This window comes from Drosophila biarmipes, unplaced genomic scaffold (genome assembly GCF_025231255.1).
Source record: "Drosophila biarmipes strain raj3 unplaced genomic scaffold, RU_DBia_V1.1 ptg000019l, whole genome shotgun sequence".
Lineage (NCBI taxonomy): Eukaryota > Metazoa > Arthropoda > Insecta > Diptera > Drosophilidae > Drosophila > Drosophila biarmipes.
In genome coordinates this window covers 905,828-933,801 of record NW_026114537.1, presented here as the reverse complement: position 1 = coordinate 933,801, position 27,974 = coordinate 905,828, and the positions used below count along the sequence as shown (strand labels likewise).

At 36.9% G+C, this 27,974-nt stretch overlaps 2 protein-coding genes and 1 long non-coding RNA gene across 6 annotated transcripts in view; 1 reads left to right on the top strand and 2 right to left on the bottom strand.

The window, feature by feature from the left end:
• The window catches only part of LOC108024892 (uncharacterized), a 219,850-nt gene that overhangs the window by 148,813 nt on the left and 43,063 nt on the right, over window positions 1-27,974 (bottom strand). The gene's annotated exons all lie outside the window — the stretch shown is intronic.
• LOC122818125 (uncharacterized) lies at window positions 172-27,566 on the top strand. 4 transcript variants are annotated; one of them, XR_007765563.1, is made up of 6 exons: window positions 172-359; window positions 418-2,110; window positions 7,409-7,529; window positions 20,118-20,376; window positions 27,060-27,462; window positions 27,510-27,566. It is a non-coding gene; the product is annotated as an uncharacterized LOC122818125 (long non-coding RNA). The 4 variants fall into 4 exon arrangements; XR_006367589.2 differs by having other exon boundaries at window positions 27,060-27,535; XR_007765564.1 differs by lacking the exon at window positions 20,118-20,376 and having other exon boundaries at window positions 27,060-27,534.
• The window catches only part of LOC108032944 (tyrosine-protein phosphatase non-receptor type 21), a 152,037-nt gene continuing 128,563 nt past the window's right edge, over window positions 4,501-27,974 (bottom strand). Inside the window, exon 6 of the mRNA XM_044091587.2 lies at window positions 4,501-4,623. Coding sequence (XP_043947522.1) covers window positions 4,516-4,623 — 108 coding nt within the window. The 3' untranslated portion in view covers window positions 4,501-4,515. The remainder of the gene's footprint in view (window positions 4,624-27,974) is intronic.

Below are 27,974 nucleotides of genomic sequence, written 5' to 3'. Positions count from 1 at the left end.
GGGAGGGCGCATGAATAGATGGCTATGGGTCAAGTTGGCATGACCCAACCGAAGACGTACTATTTGTTTCTTTGCTATTCTATGTATCTAAATCGATGTAAATTCGAATTTTAAAATTATCCGAAACAGTTTTACAAATTATTCATTAGCTTTGCCTTCATCGGCATTGTCCTAGCGACGTAAATCACTTTCTCAACTTTCTTGAAGAGCTGAGCTCTGTAAGACTCGCTTCGACGCAAGAAGTTCCGCCGGGGCACAACACAAACCCACCGGTTCTCTTACATTGCCTGGAGGGAGGAGGTCGTTCGGGAGTGACCCTGACTGCGGATCTCTTGCTCTACACTCTGGATCATAACGAGGTGCATTGAAAAATGGATATAACTATAAATTTGTTAAATATACTTTTTAACTCTACAGGACCTAGACATATCTCGTGTGGTAGGCCAGCTTCGGCATCAGCGGGACAGCATCATACCATCCTTGGCACAATATAAATTTATTTACAATCTCCTTATATCTTACCTAAAACGCACGAGGCTAATCTAACGTTGAATATAATAATATGTATAGTTTCAGTAAACAAAATATATCTCTCTCATTTTAATGGTCGCTTGTTCTTAAGGACGTTTAAAAAATGTGGGTTTAAGAGTGTGAAAGTGAACAAGGCACCCATGAATTTGCATGCTTAAACTCAGCATTCTAGGCGTAATAGTTTCTGCGTTTATTCGGACTTGATCTAGAAAATATATTACTATGGGCAAATAGTAAGGTGAATTTTCAATTTAAACTTCGCAAGTCAAATAATTTAAGCTAGTTATTGTGCACATTGCTCGTAGACTAATAAGGTACACTAGAAGAAAGAAGTTTCTATGTCCCCATAAGGTACATATATTCGTGATCAGAATCACTAGCCGAGTCGATCTAGCCATGTCTGTTTGTCTGTCCGTCCGTATGAACGCTAAGATCTCGGAAACTATAAAACCAATAAATAAAAACCAATAAATAATAAAACCAATAAATAAAAAAGGTATTTCTCTTGTAAATTATTTAGTTTTATTGTTGTAAAATTATTATAAAAGTATTTTTACTTTCACACTTTTTCGTTTGCTTTTCATAACACAATAATTGGTGCTTCGGTTTGCTCAAAACCAAATTTTTTCTGTTTTGAAAACGAAAAAAGCCAGGGGATTTTAAATTCGAAACTAGACACTAAAACTCTGACATCTCTAAAACTACAAAGCCTAGAAATTTTCTATTTGGCATGTATTGGCTGAGATTCTTGTATACTCTTTTTCACAAGGGTGCCAAGCCCATTTCCATTGCTCTTAGTTGCTCAATAAAAAATCATCATAAATAATAACCATTTAAACGCAAAGGTGAAATGAATATCGGAGCCAGCCTGTATGTGTTTACCACAAAACACTGAATTGCGTCCTTGTTAAAAAAGTTATTTTGTTTTATAGGTTTAGGTTACATCCTCCTCCAGGGCTAGTTGGACCTTTCGGGCTAGAAAAGGCATCGACTACCAAATGGTAACTTATGGGTCAATTAGTGACTTCTTTATCTTTTACAAACTTGCACTTGTGCAAAAGAGTTATGGTAGGGTTAACACTCATACGAGTATATGAATTATAAAAATCGTTAAATAATCGTATATAATTTTTTTTAAAACTAATACACTTGTTAAAATAATAAAATAATTTTAAAAAAATTAATAGATAATTATTAGATAAAAAGGATAAAATAAAATAATAAAAAATAGATATTTTTGTTATATATTATTTGAACTTAATCATAGGCTGCAGCAATATTTACAATAGCGGTGGGTCAGCAGCAAAAAGTTTTCATCCATTCTATAACAAGCTGATTTTATTGATGCTTAAAAATTTAAAATAAATATAAAATAGCCTAATTATATATAAATATAAATAAACAAAAACATTATAAGCAAAATGTTTTTATTGCAATTGATTATTTGATATCGGTAGGCGCAATGTTAATCGTAACGGACTGCCATCACTACTCAACGCCATTACCATCTCTCACCCAACGTTTGTGCCAAATTTTGTAAACATTTTAGTTCATTTGTAATCTAAAGTGTCGTTAACAGGTGAGTTCCACCATATATGTGATATTTAGCCACGATCAGGAACAGGCACATACGTCGATTAGTTAAAGAGGAGAATGAGAAAAAGAGAAAAAAGAAGACAAAAAAAGAAAGAAACAAATTTAGGGAAATAGAAATGAATTAGAAGTGTCTGGTCATTCAATACAGCAGATTTTAAAAATCATAATTAGAATAGGTGTCCTGTGAATGGCTTTCTTTCAGCTTGAAATTTCTGCAAGTGATATGGAACCCTGCAAAGTATCTTGCTTTTAATGCTTATGAGAATACAGAATAAGTGCAAGATGCGGTCCACTTGAATTCATGTATAGACATGGCTCGTTTTCACATCGGTTAAAACCAATGCATCCAGTTTAAAGTTCCACTCTCTTCCAGACTGTTTAAGGCCATAAATTGCCTTCTTTAGCAAAAGCACGCCGTCCGCGTGATCTTTGTCCAGAATCCGCATGCCTGTTTCATGTAAACAGTGTCTGTTAAATTGAATATTTAGATAAGCCGTACAGACAATTATCTGGTCCAAATATAGTTTTAACTGTGCAACCAGGGCAAGTATGAAACGAATGATCTCCATTCGACAGTCAAGTTAAAAAGTCTCCGAGTAATTAATTCCATACTGCTGTGAGCAACCCTTGGCTACTAGCCGTGCTATATATCACTGCACTTGGCCATTGGCCTCCCTCTTCACAGTAAAAACTCGTTTGCAGCCTATAGTGCGTTCTGTCTTGGGAAGATTTGCTGTCTGCCAAGTATGGTTGTTCATAAGAGCTTCGTACTCTCGAGTCATCGCTTTCAACCATAATTCAGAATCAGGACATCTTATTGATTCTTGGTAGCTTAGCGGATTAAATACGTCGCTGTTTATTGCTGTTCCTAAAACATTGAATTGCGTTCGCGGGCGCCCAGGTTTTCCCACCCGAATTACTTTAAGTCTGCCAGGACCGTTTTCCGTCCTGGGCGTTGTCCTCATCCTATGCGCTGTTCTCGTCTTCTGCTGTGATCATTTTTTATGCCGACCTGCCGTGTCCGTGCGACCCGGGGGTGAGTTTGCGATCTGAGCCTACATCGTTGCTGCAGTTGTCCCTCTCAGCCTCCAGTTTGACGTTTGAAACACATGCTATCAACTTGCTCGTCGAAAGGTACATCTCTCTTTCCGATAACTGGTCCAGTGCTAGGGCCGTAGAGCCTATACCCTTTGATCCTTTCCTTTTTGCTTGAATTTACTTAGTGTGTGGCCCTATCCAATGCAAGGAACCACAAACTTTCAAGTGATTGATGGTTCCGTTCCATGCTTTCATTGGAGTCATGTCTAGATACACGGCTGTGTATATAGCTTCTCCCGATAGAGACTCCACCAGTCCAGACTGCGTCAGCAAGCATCGGGCCATTTCCACTAACGTACGGTTAGCCCTCTCCGCCACGGCGTTTTGTTGTGCGCTGCACGGGATTATCAACTGCATTGAATTGTCAACTGCCGCCAGATCCCATTCGCTTTGAGAAAAATTGTCAAAGGTTGCGTTGACAAATTCCTTTTCGTTGTCGCTTTGTAAACACTCTAGAAGCTAGACTTGTCATCGATGTACGTGTGAAAATATCAATTTTCACTCAGTGATCTTGTACTAAAAGGAACTCATACAGATACAGATGTATGAACTAGTTCCAATACTTCACTGGCTCGGCTTTCAGATTTATGTGGGAACGGTTGTCCGGTTTCTTTGCTCAACATGCATGTTTTACAGGAGGTGTTTTGTGGTCAAATACCACCTTTAATTCCACGAACCATTTTCTTCTTCAGACTGCGATAATTAAAGAGGCCATATCACATGCGCCATAAAATACCATCGGCATTGGAAACAGCTAAACACTGATTGGACTTTTCTTCAAATGAATATAGATTCCCTTTTTTGTTTACTTGCTATATAGACTCCCCGTTCTGAATAATCTTTGCGCGCTTTTCGTTAAAGTGCACCAAATTGCCTTTAGAAACGGTTTGACTTACGGACATAAAGTTTCCCTTCATCGTAGGAACAAATAGAACTTCGTTTAGTACAATTGTGTATCGATCTGTCTTTGGCTTGACTACTCCTTTTACCTCCGCGTGCAGAAATCCGTCTCGGCATGCTTCTCCGCTATCCAAACACCATTGTGTGCGATTAAAGCTATCCTCATCCAGAGCTCCAATAAGCTGCACTGCTTTTGACCAGTTAGAACTTACATTACTTTCTCGGCTCGGGTCTAAATAAGACTGCCTTCTTCCATCTTAAGGGAACGTTCTCTTTGTTTTGGTCGTAATGAAGGCAAAGTTCGTCAATTTTTTGTGGGATAATGAAAAGGCGTACGAACTTCGGGTTTTGCTTTTTGAATTCGTTTAATATTAAAGATTTTTTTTAAATTTATTTGATGGTGAAATTCAAAATGGCGGCTGCAAAATGGCTGCATTCGTGTGCCTCCGCGCGGCAAACATCGTCCAAAATTCCGAGCCTGCAGCCTCTTTTAGTCAACTGAAATAGAAAATTGTTATCATTAGTTAAAGTTAATATACTTTTGTGAGGCACTAACCTAGTGGCATCAAATTGCGGCCATAAACTGACCGCGTAATGAACGTTCGAATTTTAAAGTTCGATTTTCGTACATTTTTTTTCAGTTAAACCACGTAGAAAAGTTATAAATAAATTATTGTTTATATCCGGAGTAGCTTAGTGCCCAATAAAGAAGCATATACTTTCATAAAAATTTTATATGAAGCAAATCGGTTCACAGAATGAAGCTGTGGACGCGGAATTTTTTTGAAAAACATGGTTTCGAGAAAAACGCGTTTAAAGTTTTTTAAAAGTATGACTGCGCGCGTGACACAGGTGTATTCGAGACGCTCTCATTCACAAACTCTTCATCGTATAGAAAAATCCTTTCACACACATATTCTAAGGATATTTGGGTTTCAACTTTTGCAAAAAAAATCGATTTTTTGATCCAAAACAAAGAGAACGTTCCCTTAAATAAAAATCCAACGAACCTCGGCCAGAAGCTTTTCTTTTTGAACTTTTAGAACTTCAATTTATGTTTAGATAAAAAGCTTAAGATGAAACTGTCGCATCACATTGTGAAATTCAATTATGATGAACGATGCAATTTGGCGGCTGCTTGGAACGCAAAAAGTATTTCATTTAATTGATCTCTTAATTCTGTTAAAAAAATTTCTTGGTTAATGGATTTTTCTGCTTCTGGCCGTTGATTTTTGGTTGCAAATAATAAAGCATTTTTGTATTTTATAATAAGTAGAAAAAAACAAATATATAATGCTTACAATTAATAATATAAAGGTAAGTGATATTTTAGTATTATTAATTTTAATGAAGGGGTTTAACATTTTTATACTTGTCTTTTTCGATTTAGCGTCGGTTGTGAACAGCTGTGTTTACTTTTGTGCTCCGAGTTTTAGTCTTTTTTAGTGATTTTGTGCGAGTGTTCTGTGTGTATTTATTTACAAAGATTATCCTAACAATTGCGCTAGTAATTTTAAATAGATCTCCCAGTAAACGGGTTCAGTTGTTCCACAAAGGAAGCAATTATTTGTTTCTAGATTCACCCCAGATACCACATCTGAGAATGATTTGGAATTTATACATGAAAAATACCCATCCGAAAAATGAAAAATTCCCATCCAATTTCATACGCTCGTAGGATATCGTCTTTTAAAATATTTGCTCCGCCCGATATTTTTAAAGTTTTACTTTCTGAAAGCTTTTGGCTTAATGATGATTTAGTAATTAAAGAATTTGTTCCAAATAAACCGAATAAAGAATTCTCATTAATATCCCAAATGAAATTGAATTTCTAAGTGTGAAAGTTTCTTTGCAATCTTATCTGTTTTTGTTACATGTTCCTATATTCCACCTGGCTCTGACATAGTAATTTATGAGCACCATCTGTCTGCAATAAAATCTGTTCTATCCCTTCCTTCTAACAGAGACCTTTTCATTGTTTTAGGTGACTTTAATCTACCTGATATTTCTTGGTCTCCTCCTTCTGACTCATTTGTCGCTATTCCGTTATCCGTCCATGATTTTGTGGATGGCCTCTAAGCATTATCGTTACAGCAAGTAAGCTTTATAAAAAATGCCTTAAGTAGACAATTAGATCTTATGTTTGTTTCAGTCCCGTCTGAAATCACAGCATGTAGAATTGACGCTCTTGTTGTGCCTGAAGACCGATATCATCCAACTATGGAAGTGACAATTGCCTCCCCTGCTCTGATACCCTCTCTCCTTTAGTTTCTCCAACTAAAATTAGATGTTTTCGTAAATGTCACTATAATAAACTTAACGATATGATTTCTCATTATAATTGGTCAGACTTGTACAATTGTACAGACATTGAAAGTGCCACTGAACTTTTCTATACAGTCTTAAATACGTTTTTTATGAATGCGTACCTGATGGGTTTCTTTCAAACTTAAACAGACCTCCTTGGTTTACCAATGCGCTTCAAAGTCTTAAAAACCCTTAATCTAACACTTATAAAAAGTATAAAAAATCGGGTAGATCAGCAGATTTTTCCAAATATATGGTGGCTCGAACAGATTTTAATGTCCTCAACAGTCATTGCTATTCTATGTACCTAAATCGATGTAAATTCGAATTTTAAAACGATCCGAAAGAGTTTTACAACTTTGTTAATGCCATAATTCCTCAGCATTGCCTTCATCGGCACGTCTTAAATCAATGGAGGCATCGACGGATTCTGAAGTTGCTGAGTTCCAAACTACTTGAAGTTCGGCTGATTAGTCAAATTCTAACTACCCTTTTCCCTTAAAAAGGGCAATTTGTATTTTTATCCCTGTAATTAACAAAATCTCTCATATAAGAGATTTAGCAACAAAAACGGTCGATTTTTTTTCAAGTGTGTGGTTTGATTGGTAAACCAAGTTGTAGGGGGATTGCAACGCTCTGTGCACGACGGATTAATCTTTCGATTTCGTTTATTTCTATTTAATGTTTTGGGAATGACATCATGTTTGACTAGGTAAGAAGGTAGGCGTAGAAGTAGAGTGAAATTGTGTTTTGATGATAGGAAAGTCGTCGCTTCCAAACCTACTTGATTCGATGAACCAAACAGATTCGCGGGACGGGTCGCAGATGCGAGATTGAGAGATTGGTGGATAAATTGGGCTAGAGTATTTCCTTACCTCCCAAACGTTATTTTTTATTATCGTCGTCTTGGTTTACGGTGCGTTCTGTGCTGATCCCTAAAATTTATTTGAACGCAAAAAAAATTGACTATTTCCAGATTTCTTTTATAATCAGCTTGGATGAACCAGGATGAGAGATGAATTTGCAGAGAGCTAGTTGAAAGCTTCCAAAGAAGTTAAGGAAGTAGAGGACTCTAAATATTATGGATCTCTAGTATGGTAAGTCCGTTGTGTCAAATTCGGATTTTAGATGCCCAACCAAAAACATTTCGGATTTGTCAATTTTTTTTAACTAATATTGACTAAGTGTAAAAAGTTGACAAAATTGGGGTGAAAAATCGGTTTTTTTTCGAAAAAATTTCTGCTGAAACACATGTTGTATAAGTAATTTTAAAGCTAATTTTAAGGACAATTTGCAAGGTCTAAATTTCAACATACTTTTTTATCAATTTTTGATTACATTTTTGGCAGACCATTATCTACCATTTAAAGTGGTGAGAACTAGTTTTCATTTTTTGGACCACCCTAGTGTTCCCTTGATAATCAGACAAATGATTTTCATATTGTTGGTGGAGAAAGAAATAGAATCTCGGTTGTTCCTTATAGGAAGCACTTATTTGTGCCTCGTTTAATCTCCAAAACCCCAATCTGCAGATGTTCTGCAACTCATACACCATGAACTCCCATCTCAAAACATCACAGTGGAAGAGTTTAAATTTCTTCAATTTATCTTCATTTAAAATATCTGATCCTCCTAATGTATTAATTTACTAAATTATAAAAGTTTTTGGCTTAATGACGAATTAGTGTCTCCAACACACGGATATCTAATAATTGTCCTTCCATGGATGTACCTAAGCCAAAAAACTGTGCAGTTTATTTTTGGCCTATGCTAAGCTTTATACTGACTCCTTTGCTTTTTCAGAAGACATTCTGGCCTTTTTCTGAGACTTGGGTGAAATCTGAGATATCAGACTCTAAAGTTTTGGTTGTGTTCTGGTTGGTGTTAAAATTTCTTTGTAATCTTTTTCTATTTATGTAAAATATTATAATATTACACATGAATCAGACTTGATAATAATAATAAAAAAAAATGTTATATCTCAACTTTCCAACTTTTCATCCCTGACATTTCATGGTCACCTTCCACTGACTCACCTGTCCTTTAACCTTTATTTCTCCATGATTTCATTAACGGTCTGTAAGAATTATCATTACAGCAAGTAAGCATTATACAAAAAATTCACTAAACAGACAATTAGATCTGGTATTTTTTTGTATCCGTCTGAAGACCGATATTATCCCAAGTTGCGTCGATGACCTCTCTTTTTTACTTCCTCTGACTAAAACTAGATGCTTTCGTTATTGTGGCTGTAATAAATTTAAGAATATGGTTTTCCAATAAAATTAAACAAATTAATGTAATTGCATATTGAAAGAGCTACAAACTCCTTTTTAATAAATGCGCTCCTAATAATTTTTATACAAGGTAAGACAGGCCACCCTGCTTTACCAATGAGCTACAAAAGTAAAAAGGCATCCGATTTTTCACGATATATGGCCTCCTATTAATTTTGATGTACTTTGCTATGTCATTGCTATTCCATGTATTTGAACTAGTGTAAATTTAGATTTCGGTAAAGCTTTTAAAGCTTAAGGCCTGTAAGCGACTCTCTTCTTTCTATCAAATGAGATCAGCTCGGGTTTACGAATAATCTTTTGAATTGGATTTCAGGTTACTTGAATCTTGGATCTAAGAAGGTTATATTTAAAAAAAAAAAATGACCTACGTGACATCTGAAATGCCTCAGTCACTTAGGCCCTTTGCTGTTTGTGATGTAAGATTTGGTATATCTCATATTAATATAGAGTCTGATTTTTACTAGCAAGCAGATGGTAATAGATTCCAGGAATGGTGTCATTACAATCTTTTAAATTTAAACTGTCTCAAGTACGACTTTCTATAGGGGTACGCCAACGTTAATGATTTACGCTCTTCAAAACATGTCTCTGGACCAAACACACTCAGTTAATGATTTGGGTGTTCTCTTGGGTCCAAAACATAAATTTGACTTCCGCATAACCTCTACTGTAAATAAAGCTACGAGTGTTCTTGGGTTTATAAAGGGCTATTCGAAATAATTTGATGATCCATACACTAAAAAATTATTATTTACCTCGCTAAGTCGACGTTTTGACTCCGTGCAGATTAGACTTACTGAACGGGTGTTTCTGTCGATTAGGAGAAGCTGGACAGCTGTTTTCTGGCGACTCTGAGAAGCAGTGGACAACAGCAGATTAACAGCGAATGTTAGATTTCTGCTGCCAATGTGAGCAGCACGACACGACGAAGAAGACATAAGGAGAAGCTGGTCGCGTTTAAAACCGAGCTTTTATATTTCATAATTTGTAAATCAAAATTAGCATTAAGTCAAAGATTGAAAGTATACAAATGAATACAACTGGTGAAGTTCAACATATTTCCGAGTTTTTATTACAAAGTGTGTGAAAGACCCCCAGAGTAGACTTCTGCTCAACTTTGACGATCGGGTGCGAATCGTCACAACATTTTGGTGGCCCGTGAGGGGAACATACACTCAGAACTGCATCAGCTTTCAATATTTGTAAACATACTTCAATCTTTGTGCTTACTTGTGTGCAAATCTACTATTAATTTAAACCAGCAAAGTTACGCAACCTTTGCCACGTACATCCCATAACGGAGCCTCGAATAACGGAGGAATCAAGAAGTCGAGGACAATAGCGGATTCAACCATCTCATGCCATCTCATGCGACACACTAGTCTCGTGAAGTTTGCCGTCCCCTTCAAAGTTTGATCGCAACACGAGCGGAACGACTAAAAAAGGTGAGAGTGTTTGTGAAAGTATTTGTGCGTGGTTTTTTAAAGCAGAGCGCAATAGGAAAACATTAAAATGGGTAAAAATAAAAGTAATGGTAGTGATTTGGCACAACAGAGCTCGGCACCTTTGACTGCGGTCGAACCTTTTGCAGACATGTACGCAATGCAGATGGACTTATCTTCCAGGTTGACCCAACTAATTAAAAATGCTAAGAAGGACGGTCAAATAAAGAAAACTAAATCCTACTATGAGTTTCGCCTCAACAAGCTCAACGAGCTTTCGAAACAATTTTACACAAATCATCAAGCGCTCATTTTACAGCAATGTCCACGATCGCATCCATATTTTGTGGATGCTGTTGAAGACAATTTTGAGCAACCATACAGCCACATTTATTGTTCTTTCGCCGATGAATACGAAACCAAGTTTCCGGTCCCAATGCAGGTATGAGGTGATCAATCCATAAACAACACCCTTGTGCCCATTCCTGTTTCCACAATTCAGCTGCCCAAATTGCCCGTACCCCACTTTTCAGTAAATTTCGCAGATTGGCTATCTTTTTATGACAGCTGTACGCAGCTAATACATGAAAATCAATCTCTTTCAAACATTCAAAAATTTCATTTCTTGAAGCAAGCATTACCGAGCGGACGAGACCAGGATATAAACCATATGGCATTAACAGAAGCCAACTATGCAGTGGCATGGAACCTTGTGGTAAAACGATACAACAACCTTCGACTGCAGTTCATGTACAATATGAATGCACTGTACGGAATCGAGCCACTGTCCAAGGAGAATTTGTTAAACTTGGAAAATGTATGTATAAGTGAATTCCGACACATTGCCATTGATCCCTGTGATCATTGGTTGGTACATCACTTACTCACAAAGCTGCCTATCAGCACAACACAGGCCTGGGAACATTCCCTGGGCAACAACGTGGAAATCCCCACCTTCACAAAGCTGGAGGTGTTTCTGCACAATCGATTGGTCAGCATCGACCTAATTGAGAGTAGGAAACCAGCCATTCCAGTTAGATCATCTATACAATTGACCAACTATCGCCAGACAACCAGACCATCGGGAAACTCCACTGTTAGGGGACACAGCTTCCACAGTACTCTTGAGTCTGGATCCATCAGGTGCTCGCTCTGCCAAGAGAATCACGTTCTAAGACGGTGCCCGGACTTTCTTGCCAAGGATTGTTTCGCGCGGAAGGTTATAGTCGACCGCTCGAAGGCATGCATCAATTGCCTTAGTGCTTCCCATTCTCTCAGTCAATGCAGCTGCAACCGAAACTGCTCGCGATGTGGTCAACGGCACCACACTTCGTTACATTTCCCGAATGCTCAACAAAGTCCTTCATTGACTCCTGGAGTATCCAGACAGCATACTTCAGACTCTGGTCGGAGAACAGACGCGGTACAAAATACACCATCAACGCAACTCTTCAGCGCAGTTGCCTCCCATCTGAACTCAACGACCCTTCTTGCTACTGCACTGGTTCGGATCGTAAATAACTCCACTGGGCAGTCAGCTTTAGTTCGAGCTCTCATCGACCATGGCTCGGAAGGCACCCTCATCACGGAAAACATCGTTCAAGCGCTTAGACTCAAACGGCATCCTGTTCGAGCTGAGATCACGGGAATTGGTAATACGTCGCATAATCAGTGCAGGCACAGCACCGACTTCACCATAATCTCATGTTCAGGATCGGATTTTAACACCTACGTATCCTCAGCCCTTATCCTTCGGTCACTAACAGGTCATTTAACAAAACAAAATGTAAACATTAAGTCCTGTAAACATCTCCAAGGGTTATCCCTTGCAGATCCTAATTTCATCAAGTCGGGTCGCATTGACCTACTTATCGGTGTCGACATTATCCCGCAATTAATGCTTCCGGACACACGCAAAGGGACGGTTGCAGAACCAATCGCACAAAACACACAGCTGGGCTGGATAGTTTTTGGACCAGCTGAAGCAGCCCAGACGACATGAATCTCCATCCGTTGTAATTTTGCAACCCTAAACAACATGGTAGAGAGGTTTTTCGAATTGGATCAGGTCTCCACAACAAGACAACTCAACGCAGAGGAAAGATGGTGTGAAGACCATTTTCAACAAACTCATATCCGTCAGCCGAATGGGAAATATCTGGTTCGTTTGCCTTTAAAAACGTTGTGATCGGCTGGTCAAGACAAATCGCATTAAACCGTTTCCACGCCCTGGAAAGGAAACTTAATCATCGGCCAGATTTCAGTCAACAGTATGACATACTACTATTCAGGAGTACTTTGATCTCAAGCAGACAAAGGAGGTAAAAGGTAGTGAGGAAGAACACACTAGGATCAACGCTGAACGGCAACTCTCAATCTCTGCGTGCACCGTCCCACATCATGCTGTGATCAAAGACGACAGTTTAACTACAAAGATGCGCGTCGTATACGACGCTTCGTGCAAAACGTCTAACGGGAGGTCTTTGAATGATATTTTATGCACGGGTCCCGCCCTACAAAACGATTTTGGAGGAGTTATACTCAACTGGCGTCTCCATCGGTATGTCTTCGTGGCCGATATAACGAAAATGTATCGCTGCATAGATATGCATGAAGAAGATGCCCAGTATCAGCGAATTTTCTGGCGTGACGAAAAGGGACTCATCAAGGAATATTTTTTGACTACAGTAACGTTTGGCACTGCCTCGGCACCCTTCACGGTGATTCGAGTCATACATCAGATTGCATCCGACTAGCGCGAACGCTATCCTCTGACCGAGCATGTCCTTAAAAAAGAAATCTATGTGGACGATGTTCAAACAGGACACAAGACCATCGACGGAGCTCTAAAAATTCGCAATGATCTCATCGCAGCTCTGCAATCAGCAGGCATGGAGCTTAAGAAGTGGGCATCCAGCCATCCAGATATCTTAGAAAGCATCCGAACTACAGATCTCTCTAACAGTAGCATTTTTTAGACAGACAATAAGGACTCCAATAAAACTTTAGGGTTGTATTGGCATCCAAACAAAGATGGTTTTGGTTTTAATCTTAAGTCTTCTCTCAATCCTATATTCACCAAACGTTCTATACTATCCACAGTAGCACGCTTATTCGATCCGTTGGGATACCTGGCACCAGTGATCATCGCTGCGAAAATCCTGTTAAAGGAAGTTTGGAGTTTTCGTATCGAGCGCTAGGATGAGCCCCCCGCATCATTAGATTGGGACGACCCATTGCCAGATCGACTCGACGAGCGGTGGCGACAGCTCATTCAAGAGCTCCCGGACACGTACGTTTGCCATAGCAGAGCAAGTAATCGCAAAACTCAAATTCTTTTTCAAAAAAATCAAAACAAAATCCAAAAAATTCAAAAACAATTTCTGCACTGATTCCGTTACTTCAACATCAGACCACGGAGGGCCGCAGCCAGCCCGAAGTAGCTGCAATGATTAGACCGCTGGACTTAAGCAACCGCGCACAGTGCAACTAGACATCTTTCTATGAGCCGAAGTTTATTGTTATTACTAGATCCGATTAAAACAGTTTTGAAAAAATGTCACAGTTTGTAATAAAAAAAAGTGATAGATTTCACATGCAGAAGCGAAGTAATTTCTTGCCAAAAAACTCGAGCTAGAACACTGCTAGTTAGAACAAAGGGGCGATTATTAAATTTAAATTCATTCCATGATTTTCCGGTAACTGTATCCGAACACAACAGTCTTAACTCCACCCAAGGAGTAGTTTACTCAAATGACTTCAGAGGCATCCAAGAAGATGAAATTCTATGAGAGCTTTCAACACAAAAAGTTACAAAACTTGAAAAAATCCTGAAGTTCATCGATAATAAACTTACTGAAACCGGTTCACTTTCTCAACAACGAACCTTCCACCCACTTTAAAAATTGGCTACGAGAGTGCGACCCTACATCCCCTTGCCCCTTAAATGCCGGAACTGTCACAGACTGGGACACATAACGAGAGCATGCAAAAGCCCAAAATGATGTTCCCATTGAACATACCACCGACAAAGAGGAATGCTCTAACAACAAATTCTGCATGAACTGTAGAAACTATGTAAACGATGAACACAACCACAGCCCGTTAGATAAATCTTGCCCAGCCTTTCTTAAACAGAAGAAAATTACGGCAATTAAAGTAACTGAAAAAGTCGATTTCAAGGAAGCCATAAAAATATACCATTCCAGTCATTTCCACAAGCCGACATCATATGCAAAGATTACTGCTAACCAAAAAACTCAAGAACAAAATATTGAAAACTACACAAACCAAAAATCCCAACACCAACGTCGAACTTCGTTGACATTTTAAGAGACGAATTGGAACCCTCTACATCTACGACAGCGACTCTCCGCCAGCCCGTAACCGAATTTGAAAGTGGCGACGAATACATGGAGATTGACCAATTTGATGCCTACATCCAAAAGATCACCAAGAAAATCGTTCCAGAATCAGACCGTAAGCTAGGAAGCCAGAATAAGAAAAAATCAGTAGTTTCTAAATCCCTCAAGGCCATAGACAAAAACGAAAAATCCAGCATTAACACAAAGAATCTAAAACACTAGTTGTAGTTCTTAAGTTAAAAGATCGCTAACTCCTAGATATGACCCTGCTTATAATTCAATGGAAATACAATAGCTGCATGAACAACTATATACATTTACAACTTATTCCAAAATCCTACATGCCTAAAGTAATTTGCCTCCAAGAAACACACATCCACTCCCTCCACAACATCCCTATACATGGTCGAGTAGCAATGCTAGTCCACAATAGGCATAGTCCTAAATTCCAAAATGAAAATACGCCTGATCACAACCTATATCCCTCCTGAAAAAAATGTTCAGCCTTCATATGTTTGGAAACCCTAACGGGAACACTATAATAACGAGAGACTTTAACAGTTGGCATCAATCAGCATCGTCGACCGCAAACAATAGAAAAAGAAATACTATATTCAAATATATACCAGAATCAAACCTATTCACTCTTAACGACGGATCTCCTACCCAATTTTCAACACATTATTCGCTGACGCACGTTGATCTCACTATTAGTACACCAAATCTGGTGGCCGACTTAAAGTGGAAAACAGACGAAGACCTCTTTGAAAGCGACAATTTTCCCATACACTTATCTTTCTTTGAGAATGTAATGGAAAATGAAAGTTATGGACAGCCAAGAATTAGACTAGACGCATAGGAGTGGCCAGTCTTAACTGGCCTCACGGAAAAATACCGCAGTCTAACAACAAGTAGCAAAGGTGTAAGCCAAAAAGCAGATAATATAATTAAAATTATAAGACAAAGCGCAAACATCTCTATTACACAACCAAATCCCAACTTTTAGAAAAAGAAAACAGTCCCCATCCTGGAGTAGAAACCTCGAAGATACACTATAGAAAACCAAGTCCCTTTTTAAAAGACATTTAAAAGAATAAAAAAAAGCACTACAAAATTGTACATCAGAAATAAACCCAAACTCTACGACTGCCAGAATGTGGTCGAACATTAATACTTTTTGTGGCAGGAAACTGAAACATGACATTCACTACATTTCCTCCCCTAATGATCCATCCCGAAACATAACTGGCAATTCGGAAATCGCTCAAACCTTTGCAAACTACTGGTCAGAACAAGCAGCCGACGACAAAATTGAAACATTGATGATAGACGACAACATCAGTTATATAGAATTCTTTAGAGCGACAGAATATCATATTCAAAGTAAAAGCTTGGACTTCGAAAAAGCCTACGACGAAATCGGAATCTATAAGAAAGTAAATGAACTGATCAGATGGCGAATAGTTTATAATATTCTTAGATATGTTATCAACTTTCTCAGCAATAGAAGAATAAACATAAAAATAAATAACATATTTTAAGAAAGCAAGCCTTTTCACAATGGCATACCACAAGGATCACCGCTTTTAATTATACTTTTCCTTATCGCGTACAATAAATTGTGCCGCACGATTGCTATTCACAAGGAGTTCAACTTCTTTTCCTACGCCGACGATTTTACTATTGTAAGACAGTTCAACGACAGGACCACCAACGCAAACATTAATCCACTTTTAACTGACATTCTTAATTGGTTTAATTATTCTGGCGCGAAACTGTCTATCTCTAAATGCAAGCACTTACACATATGTAGGAAAACCAACTGCAATTTCAGGATCAACTTTACCACTTAACCTTTTAACTCAAGCTACCAATTAAAGGTTCTTGGTTTAATAATAACAAGGAGATACTTACTGACGGTCCAAATCTCCAAACGGCTTAACAACTTAAAATGGTTGGCGAACCAGAGATATAATTGCGACACAATAACTTTTATTTACCTTACAAATGCCCTTATAATGTCAAAACTTAACTATTGCCTCCCATTCTACGGAAATCACCCTGTTTCATGTATAAAAAAAACTTAAAGCCAATTACCATTCAGCCTTAAGGCTGGAGTTTGGAGCATTTTGCATGTCTCTCATCAACAACCTCATCTTTGAAGCCCAATCGATGCCGATAGATCTAAGTTTGAAATGAATGCAGCAAAGATGTGCAAAGCATTGCTGTTTGCAGGAAATACCCCAATTCAAACCATCCTTCAAAAAGTAAAAAAAATGTAAACGAACACGATGGATAACAATGTATGCACGCCGAGTGCGATCAGCTATACGATGCTTTGAGTGGAGGAGGAGTAGCCATATACTATGTAAGTAAACGTCTAAATGCAAAGTTCGTCAGTAAACATTCGAGTGATAGTTCCGTTGAATGGATATTTGTTCAGATCACAAATACTTTATACTCATTAAAAACTTTGATAGGCTGCATTTATAGACCACACCGATTTATTGACTACCAAAATTTAATTGTAATTATCCACTATGTCTACCTCTTATTCGGACGTTATCCTATCTGGGGATTTCAACAGCAATATCCTAAGGGAAAATAAATTATCGGACGACATTGAATCTATTGACTTAAATTTAGTAAACTCATCAGTACCTACACATTTTTCAAACCACTGTGATACACTACTTGACTTAATTTTAATAGCTGACTATGATAAAATTTCCATGTATAGTCAACTTTTAATGCCAATGTTTTCAAAACACGATCTAATTTATTTAATTTATAATATTAATGCAAACTTATATATACTTTATAGGGACTTTAAAAATATTGACTACGCCTTGCTAAGTACCGACTGTGATTTATGTGACTGGGACTCTTTTTATGACTATACAAATATTAATTCTCAATCGACTGTCCCACATGATAATATAATACTTATACAACCGATCAGTACCATTAGTGACAAAAATGACCAAGCCTCCTGAAAATCCATGGTTTAATTTAGCAATTAAGGTACTTATTGACAAACGGGATACTGCATTTTAAAAATGGAAGCGATATAAGAAAAGCCAGCACGCAGGGCAAAAAAAAATTTACAATTAATAAATCAAGAGAAACGTAAATATTCCTTTAACAGATTTACTAGGGCAACAAAAAGTCAGCAGAAATTAGCTGATATTAAGAAACTAGGCATTGGTAAATCCAACACCACCCGATGTGATGCCAATCCTAATTAGACTATAAAGTACCTGCTGTAGCTAAAGCTGACTATCTAATAACTTTTATATATAATTCTGCCTTGACACAATCAATATTTCCCGTCTCTTTGAAATAAGCTAAAATAATACCAATCCAAAATCCGCAAATCCTACCATATCTGTCAAAAGTCTTCAAACGACTTATGGCTGATCAGATGACGAATTATTTAAAAGCTAACAACATTCTAACTGATAAACAATCAGGGTTCCGTGTTGGCAGAAGCTGTACAACAGCTATGATTAAAATAGTAGAAGACATCAGGGTAAAAATTTATACTAACAACGTAACATTTTTGACTCTATTAGATTATAGCAAAGCTTTTGACACGGTAAGTCACGAAATTATTTGTATTAAACTAAAACGTCTATCTAATTTCTCGCGAGCATCAGTGCAACTAATTTCTTCTTATTTGTGCAATCGTGGGCAGTCAGTTTTCGTAAATAATGTGTATTCATCTTTTCTATGTTTGCAATAAATAAAATAAAAAATAAAACACCTAGACTCCAATCAGTCTTACGAAAATCTTTCCAAGATAACGGAAGCTTTACGCCCCCTATAAAACAACTGAAACAAAAGACACCATGGTTTTTCTCAAAAGACACGCTAAACCTTTTCCTACATCACACAACAAATGCAACTATTCCGTCAATTGTGTTTCAATAAAAATTTCTATACCTCAAGGAAGATTTCCATAACTACGAATTCATCTACAGCTATTCAAACAGCTATTCTACCGACACTCAGTTCGATCTACAAAGCAGAGGTGGCAGTTATCTAAGCTGCGTGTAATTATGCAGTACAACAACAAAAACAAGTAGTTATTTGCTCTGACTCCCTGTCTGCTGTAACTTCAGTTACCAACACCAACAACCAATCCTTCTATACCATTTGCATCCGAGACATCCTCAACCGCCACCAACCACAAATAATATTACTGTGGATTCTAGGCCACAACAATATTCTTGGTAACGATACACCAGACCTAGCAACAAAAGAAAACTCACAAATTCACATATTATTGAATGCAACTATAACTTCACAGACACTTCATAAAAAGCGCCTTTAAAAAACAAACGGATTTGCAAAATACATCTGAACACTACAAATATTTCAACCCAAAGAAATTATCAAACAAAGATTACACCATCTCACCCGAAAACAAAACGTTTTAGACATACTAGATAAGCCCATGAGCCCATGAGTGTGAACACTGCGGCACGCGAAAAAACGTGCGGCACTTCCCCCTAGATTGTCCAGCCCAAGAAGCAACACGCTCTCCGTAAAGTCACCTGACGCCCTATCCCAATAGTCCACCAATATATCCCGCACCAATGATTTCACGAAGGTCATACGCCTATACAATAAGATCTAAATCACCATACCAATTATAAATAAATACTCTTTTCCCGAAAATATGTAAATTAATATCCTCATAGCCTAAGGTAGCTATAGCTAGTGTAGGTGTTTAGGGGCAATTTGCAATTGTTTCAAAACGAATATAAATAAATAGCTAAATAAATATTTACCTCGCTTGTTCGTCCCAATTTAAAATACTAATCTTCGGCTTGGAGTCCACAATATAAAGTATACATTGACTATATAGAGTCTGTACAGAAACAATATCTTCTCTATGCCTTACGTGGCTTGAACTGGAATCAAAAAGTCAAGTTGCCTTCTTACTCCAGTATATTAATATTGATTAATTTGCCTTCTTTAATAAATCGTAAAATTATGCTTGTGACTATTTTCATGCACAGTCATATCAGAGGCGATATTGACTCCGTAGATTTGTTAAGCCGGCAAATCTTAAATGTTCCTGTTAGACTTTAACTATAGATGGACAGCTTAGACTTTTTGGTACCGCACATAAAGTAGTGGCGGGTACTCCTGACGCAACTGACCTTGAAATGCTTAAAATGTTTAAGTTACGACTAACAGATTCAAATAACAGTCAATTATCAATATGCAAACGCAGGATAAAATCAACAAACTCACTGATTCAGTTCATAAAATTATTAAAGCAAAACAATACAACATAGTTAACACTTTACACTTATAAGACGATCTTTTGATCAGAAATAGAGTATTAATATCCGAGGTTCAAAATTTTATGCTCCCAGTCACACTTGCTGAAGCCAAAATTATACAGTCGGCCATTTATACAATTAGATTTGAAGCCTGTATTAGTAGATCACCCCACATAGGTCCTTATCATAAGCCTATTGATTGCACACCCTTAAACTAAAATGACATGTAAAAAGGTCACAATCTTCTTCGTATTATAACAACTCACCACTCTGCAATTGCAGGACAACGTAGTAGCCGAATGCACCAATGATGTCTTAGCAGTCACTGAACGCGTATTAAAAACTTACGCGTCGTTACGTAACGATACTTGCTCTTGAGGCCTACATGCGGAAGGTACAGCACAATGCGAAACGCAGGCCAGTCATTTTAGCCCCATCGTACTGGTAGTCGACGGAATCAACGAGTGTCCAGATCGGGTCGGCATAACTACCAACGGAACACATCTTATTACTTTCGAGCGAATAGCTTTTATCAACGGCTGTAAGTATTTGAATCAAAGTGAATCTATAAAAAACACCGGGACTGGCGGCATCCCTCTTGCCAAAAATCACCGGCCACAATCATGTGCTAAGTATGCCACTTCTCCAAAGAATGAACTACCAAAACTTGAAGGTTTTCTAAGGGCTAAAGAAGGAGGCAGAATCGGCTGGAGTCACCAACATTGGTTCGCTATTGACATGGAAATCAACATCTTCATTAGCTTCTCTATCCTTCACCACAGAGTGTTGAGCAGGAAACCAGCGGTGCTGGAAGTTCAAATCTTGGAGATTTTCCGAGGGTTAAAGGAGGAGGAAGACCAGTATCTTCATTAGGTGCTCTGTTCTACACCACAGAGTGTTGAGGAGAAAACGAGCGGTGCAGGTCGTCGATAGATTCCAGATTACCGAGGACGGTCATCCTTGTGTGAATCCAGATTACCGAGGACGGTCATCCTTGTGTGAATCTACGGATATGCCTGGGATTACTTTAGGTGGAATAGGAAACTTGTTGTTATCACATTCAACAAACATGCCAAAAAATTGAAATTGGTCAAAGTATACTCGGTTTTGTTTATGTCTAAAAAAGGAAACCTGTCCCACTTCTGGAACGGTGGAACGAGGAGACGACGTACCAAAACTATCAAATATGTATTATAGTCCCCGATAGGGTAATAGTATTATTTCGCCTTCATTTAAACATCTAATAATACCAATAAGTCGTGGAACAGCGGATTCTATTTGTTTATTATTTAAAATCAGTGGAGTCACGGTATTTTTTTGCTTTTCTATAAAGATCTGAATGAAAAATACCAAATATATACCAATAAGTTGTAGGACAGATTTATTATTTATTAACAATAAAAAACTGGTATTCTTTTGTTCTTACTTAAAGAAAAATACTAAATATATACCAATAAATTGTTGGTTGCTTTTTATACAATGCACTATGGGAAATTCTACCACTTTTTTTTGGCAAAAACCCATTTTTTAAAAGTGGTTTGAAATTGATTTTGACTATCAGAATGGATTAAGATAACATCAATCTCCAATGTTACTAACAGAAAAGTTTAACTGATTGCACCACTGTTAAGTTATCAGTCTGTTAAAGTCTGTTTTTACTTCAACGAGTTGGCAGCTCTAGTAAATCACTAATTATTCTATAACGTTAAAATGGTTAAAAAGTGTATAACTAAGTAAAGGACTGCCGTTTTTGAAATGCCATTTAATCAGAGAGGCTTGAAACTTGTGTATTTGTCCTTGATTTGTATTTATCGATTGTGGTGCTTGTATAATCATGTGTAAGTTCTAACCTAAAAAAAAACGAAATATTTAATTAATTTTTATTTTTAAATATAGCAACAAAGTGAGTCCAGCTCGATCCACCTCTAAAACCTTTTTTATCTTTCAGAGCATATAATTCTCATTAGGCTCAGTTAGTATAAAAGTAAACTTTTGCGCACTTTTTTTTTAAATTTTGGCTTTTAAGACTTCTACCCAATACTGTATATTTCCCGTATTTTTGTCTGGTAAGTTTCACTTCCAAAGTTAGCTTAAAAAAACAGTATGCAATGTTCTTTGTTATTAAATATTAATTATTTTAAAAATATTTTACAACATCATTTCACTTACTTAACGTAGATATAAAGGATTTTAGTATTTTTAAAGAATTATAATGGTAATAAAAGAAAAATTGCGATTTTTCCTAAAAATTGGGGATAAGAATACCATTACATTTTTTTCTTTCAAAAAAAGGCGGAACCATGCCCATATTTATTTTTATTTCCTTTAAATTGTATTGTACCTTTTAGTATTGCTTTGTTTTTAAGTTATTAATTAATGCAATGGAGCGATGTAACAAATACCATGCTGATGCGTTTCGGGTCCGTGTGGCAACGCACCTGTCCTTAGTAGTAGTAGATGTGCTGGTATTACGGTCTAAATGTTGTTGGGGTTGGTATATGGCTTACACTGAAATCTGAAACAACAAATCCCCTTTGCTGAGACACTCTACAGAAGAAGCGAGAGCCATTGTAAAATTTTAAGTGGTTGGCAACGCTATTAAAAAAAGCGCAGTTGATAATCATGTGGTAAGCTTATTTGCGGAAGAAAATCTTATATTGCTCGATTTGATTGAAAGCTAATATTTGCTTAGTTGTTTGAAATAATGAAGCGTTCCGAAAATGTAGAAAGTGTATTTATTTAGCTGATCGTATAATACATTTTCGTCATAAAAGTTTATATCCGAACTTGTATTTATGCGAGCGTAATTTTTTTTTATTTTGTTAAAAGCTTTTTTTGCTGAATATCAGAAGTTTTTGTTTTAACCATAAATCATATAATCCATATAATTTCCAACGATTGTTAAAGTTACAGTTTTTATGCGGAACTGGATTTAATAATTTAAATGATTTCAGGACCTTAAAAAATTTCAATGCTCAGGTAGTGTTAGATGTTTTGAACTAGTAAATGTTGAAAAATTTTGTTGATGAATAACTTTAAAGCGTAACTTCTACAACAATTTTTTGTATGTCAATCGCTAGAGTAATTTTTGAGTAATCAGATATAAAAGCCTAACAAAATCTGAAAGAAAAATCTTTTGTCTATACATTTTAAACGGTGGTATTTAAAGGAATTATGTTAAAAGACGTACTGTATTATGCACATATATTGATATAGAGATGATACTGTACCCGGTCAAAAACCTAAGTGGCAGAAATATGAGTCGATCGGCGCGCTTAAAGAAAGTGCAAGTGCCAGCATTCTGTTACACACGCAGGCCGCTCAACCGAACTTCACTAAAGACAGCATAATTAAATACACATAATACATATAAGCTATATATAACGGTCTCTCTGCCGACCAACTGTGGACAGCGCAGCTACGAGACTTAGGCTTACTTAGAACCTAAGGAAAAATGTAAAAGCAAAAACAATTGGACGTTGGTAGCGACACTAATGCTGTTCTAGATTTTAAATAAATATTTTAAATAAAGAACTACAATAACAAATAAAAGATGTGTTTACTCTACAGTACAAAACACTTCTTTTTAACAACATATGTATGTAGCTGTAGCTTAAGTAGTTCACAAGTTACTGGTCTACAAAATATAGCTATTTATAATGGTTTTTACCAAGCTAGATAGTTTTTCCAAAAGTGGTGAAACTATTGTTTCTTAGCAATAACATACTGCTTAACATCGTCTAGAGTTTAGAGAATAACGTTTTGCTTTGACAACTAGGTTATTAACCTGGTGTGTTTATCCCTACCGGTTGTAGATCTATCTACCAAACAAAAGAAGTGTTGGTAGTACTTTTGCAGTCCCTTTCGATTGATCCCCGAGCACGGAATACACTTAGTACCTTTACTCCTCAAAAATCCAAAAAATTAATGATATACACCTAAAATATTGTACATACATATCAAAACAAAAAAAAATCGATAATCAAAAATACGTAGCCTACGAAATTTGAAAAGTCTCCTTACTTTTTAAACATACCTCGTATAGTAGTTGCCTTCTCACACCTTCCTGGTGCACCATCACTGCGTTGACTGCCGTCTACATTAATTTTTTGTGCTAAATTTGCGGTTCAGACGACTATTAGGTCTTGACTTAGCTCCATAATTTCCACCGTCCAACATAGGGAATCGTCTAGAAGCAACTGCAATCTCTCCTGATTGGATTCTAAATGGTATCTTCCTAGCAAACCCTTACATTTTCAATCCTTTGTTCCGTCAACGCTGTCTACCTCATATTAAATTTTAGTAATTACGCTTAGGAATCTTGCGTAAATAAATAGGACTTAACGAAATCACAGTTGTCTACCTTTGGCCACATGTTGCATCAGGAATCATTTGCTAATACCGTATTTTATATTAAATGTGCCCTGGGCCGTAGCTAGAGCCTCGGGGGCCCTGGGGCAACAAGTAAATTTGGGGCCCCCTATACGGAAGTCTTTTGTCAAATTTTAAAGTACGCTTAGGGTTGTCTATGTGTGGAACATTTGAATTTCCGCGCGTATTGACGAATCAGCTGCTCAATTGAGGTGCTATTGACAAACAATAGAATCAGACAATTGTATAATTATTCTGCGTACAATTATATAATTGTTAACTTCCGCGATGAAACGTACATATCTATCCCAGCGGACCGAAAAAAAGAGAGGCAAAACGAAAGAAAGAGAATGAAGCAAAAAAAATTTCCGGGAAATTCGTTAATTGGTTATCATCCACGCCTGCATCGTCTCTTGATACGGAACCTGTTCAAGTACCAATCTATCGCCATTGGAACCACAGAACCACAACCACTGCCAGAATCATCCCAAAATGAAAGAGATTGCGAGGTTCCTTCGTTCGATGCGAGTAGCGCGAGCGCTACAACAGGAACAGATTCACTTCCTCCTATTGGTGCAAAAACAGGGAACAGAAAAGTGGTCGATAAGAACGGGCCCCATGCTAGCTACGGCCTTGAATGTGCCTTTCATTATCAAGACCGTCTTTTAAAAGGCGAGCATTAAAACTGCCCTTAAAAATCGGTAGACTTCATTAAAATGTATGAAAACGTAGTATTAAATATGGCGTGCAATTTTGCAAGACCCTCTAAAAATGTATCGTTTAAGCACTGTTACGTATACATAGTTCGGTCAACAAATCTCAATTCGTTGCTTTGATTCAAAGGCCCTTCGCTTTTGTCTGTAGACTCGACGTCTTGGGCAGTTAGTCAGTACTTAACTGTAATATCCCTCGAAAGCCAATTCGAAATGAAACCGTCAGTAAGGATCCAGATGGTTGCTGCTGTTTTTAATCATCTATTACGCAGTGGTCGCACCCATTAGAAAAAAAAACAATATTTAAGTATTTAAATGATGTCGATAATCTCACAAACAATCAAACGCCTTTTTTACAGTGTGGTTATTTACACTTTGCAGGGAAAACTCTCAAAGTTAAGCCATTTGTCCATTCAGTCTTAGTGAATTTGCTTCAAATAATCTTAATCTTTAAAATTAAAAAAAAAAAAACATTATTAAAACAATCACGAATAATTTTAAAACAATATATGTCGTCCAAAAATGTATAAATACGTAATTGTCTTTTGTGAGCGTTCTACGTATTCGTTGGAAAGGAAAATAAATTACCTATTTAACTAATGCGATATGGCGAAGGAAGAGCTGTCAGTTTTCGAGAAATTCAAGTTTTTTCAATAATGGCCTTTCCTCCACGGTCACCCTGTCAAGGCCAGCGAGTACCCGTGACATCCCCCAACACATGTTCTATGCAAACTTTAGTTAATTCATACAGCTCTCACAGACGTTGTACAAACTTGCACGGTACCTCGTCGGAAAGAAAATTAAATTTACTATTTAACTATTGCGATTTGGCGAAGGAAAAGCCGTAATTGAAAAAGCTTGAATTTCTGACGGCTTTTCCTTCGCCAAATCGAATTAGTTAAATAGTTAATTTAATTTCCTTTCCAACAAGGCACCGTGCATGTTGGTACAACGTCTGTGAGAGCCTAGTTAATTTATATGTAATTTAAAAAAAAAAAACTAATTTTCATCAAAAAATGATATATTCTATAATTCAATTTTTGAATAAAGGCCAAAAAATAACAAATTAAATTAAAATTGTTCATTATATACATGGTCCACTTCGGTAGTATATTGTACTATCTTTACTTTGTAAATAAAAAAATTAAAGAAAAAAAAAACAAATTTAATATTATAGTTTATTATATACATGTTACAAAAAAATTCTTCTTACGTATATTGTAATATCCCTACTATACTGTCCTTACAGTACTACACTTATTTTACTATCCTTACTGTACCACCCTTACGAATATTTAATACTTTTCAAAAATCTGTCCACCCTTCAGTTCCGCCGTCCGCTTGCTGAGACATGTCCGAGCGCAAAAAGCTTTTTTGGTTTTTTTTTCTCCAAGACTCTTACTGCTGTCGACATCACCATAGAATTAGGAGCAGCGTAGAAGAGTGCCGACAAAAGCGGTCCGTCAAGAAAGAGAGGCAGACCTTCGGAGACTTCCCCTTTCTTTCTATGTATTAAAATCTGCCTGCCCGCGGCTCTCAGAGTGACAACCTTCGGCCGGTCCTTTTTTATGTTTAGTGAATATTGCGACCCGAAATAAGGACGTCTTCATTTGTTGAGTTACTATTTCAATCTGATTTCTTTATTAATATTCAACACTAACATGAGAATCCTATTTTACTCTTATTTAATGACCCACGCAGACATACCTGCTTATCTTTGGGTTTTTATAGCGCACATATGTTATCGCTTAGGTGCCTAGGATATTCGACCCTTCTTGGGAAAAATACGGTTTATATCTATAAAACCTGTTCATGTTTGAACATTTAGAAAGAAACCAAAAGAAGAAGAAGACCTGGTGCATTCTGTTTGAGTTATGAAAAGAGAAGCTGCGGCTGTTTAAATTGTGCGCTGCGACACGTTTTTTAGGTAAATGCTTCCTTAAGATGAAGATGTTGTGTGATGGTCCACGTTTAAAGAACGTCCCTTTTTGTGATTCTTTAAAGGTTTTGTAACATAACCCAGAAAGTTCTGGTTCCTTTACCCGAAAGTGACTTGATGAGATCTTTCAAAGGGTTTCTCACAGTTTAAAAAGGTAAATATACAAGTATACAAGAAAATACATTTTATTATTTTTTTCAGGAGCGTTGTCCAGGAGTTCCGAGGTCCCGGACCAAGCTTGAGGAAAAGCGATGTAAAATATTAAAAACAAAATATAAAAATAAAAAAAATAGACTTGCGAATAACGTAACGTAGTATTAAATATGGCGTGCAATTTTGCAAGACCCATCTAAAAATGTATCGTTTAAGCACTGTTACGTATACATAGTTCAGTCAACAAATCTCAATTCGTTGCTTTGATTCAAAGGCCCTTCGCTTTGGTCTGTAGACTCGACGTCTTGGGCAGTTAATCAGTACTTAACTGTAATATCCCTCGAAAGCCAATTCGAAATGAAACCATCAGTAAGGATCCAGATGGTTGCTGCTGTTTTTAATCATCTATTACGCAGTGATCGCACCCATTAGAAAAAAAACAACATTTAAGGTAAATATACAAGTATACAAAAAAACACATTTTATTATTTTTTTCAGGAGCGTTGGCCAGGAGTTCCGAGGTCCCGGACCAAGCTTGAGGAAAAGCGATGTAAAATATTAAAAACAAAAAAAAAAAAAAAATAGACTTGCGAATAATTGTATTTCTTTAGAAAATTTAAGTGATACAATTTAAAAAAAATATAGTAAAAAGTAAATTATTATGTAAGCATGTTTTTTAAATTCAATGTTTGGAAATGGGAAACTCCATGTGTGAACATTGCATTTATACCAATTCCGGGGTTATAAGCGTTTTATCCGAAACCTACAATGTATTTTTTCTCCATACGATCACCGCGCTTTGGTCAATATTTTGGTCGTAAAAGAGCAGGTATTTTTATCAGCTTTTTGGGTTATTCTTGTTAAGTATTATTTTATTTGTTTGTCATTGTTTAAATGTGCTTTAATTGTCAAATTGGTATTTTATTTTATAATCAAACTTAGTTTTGATTTATTTTATTGGTG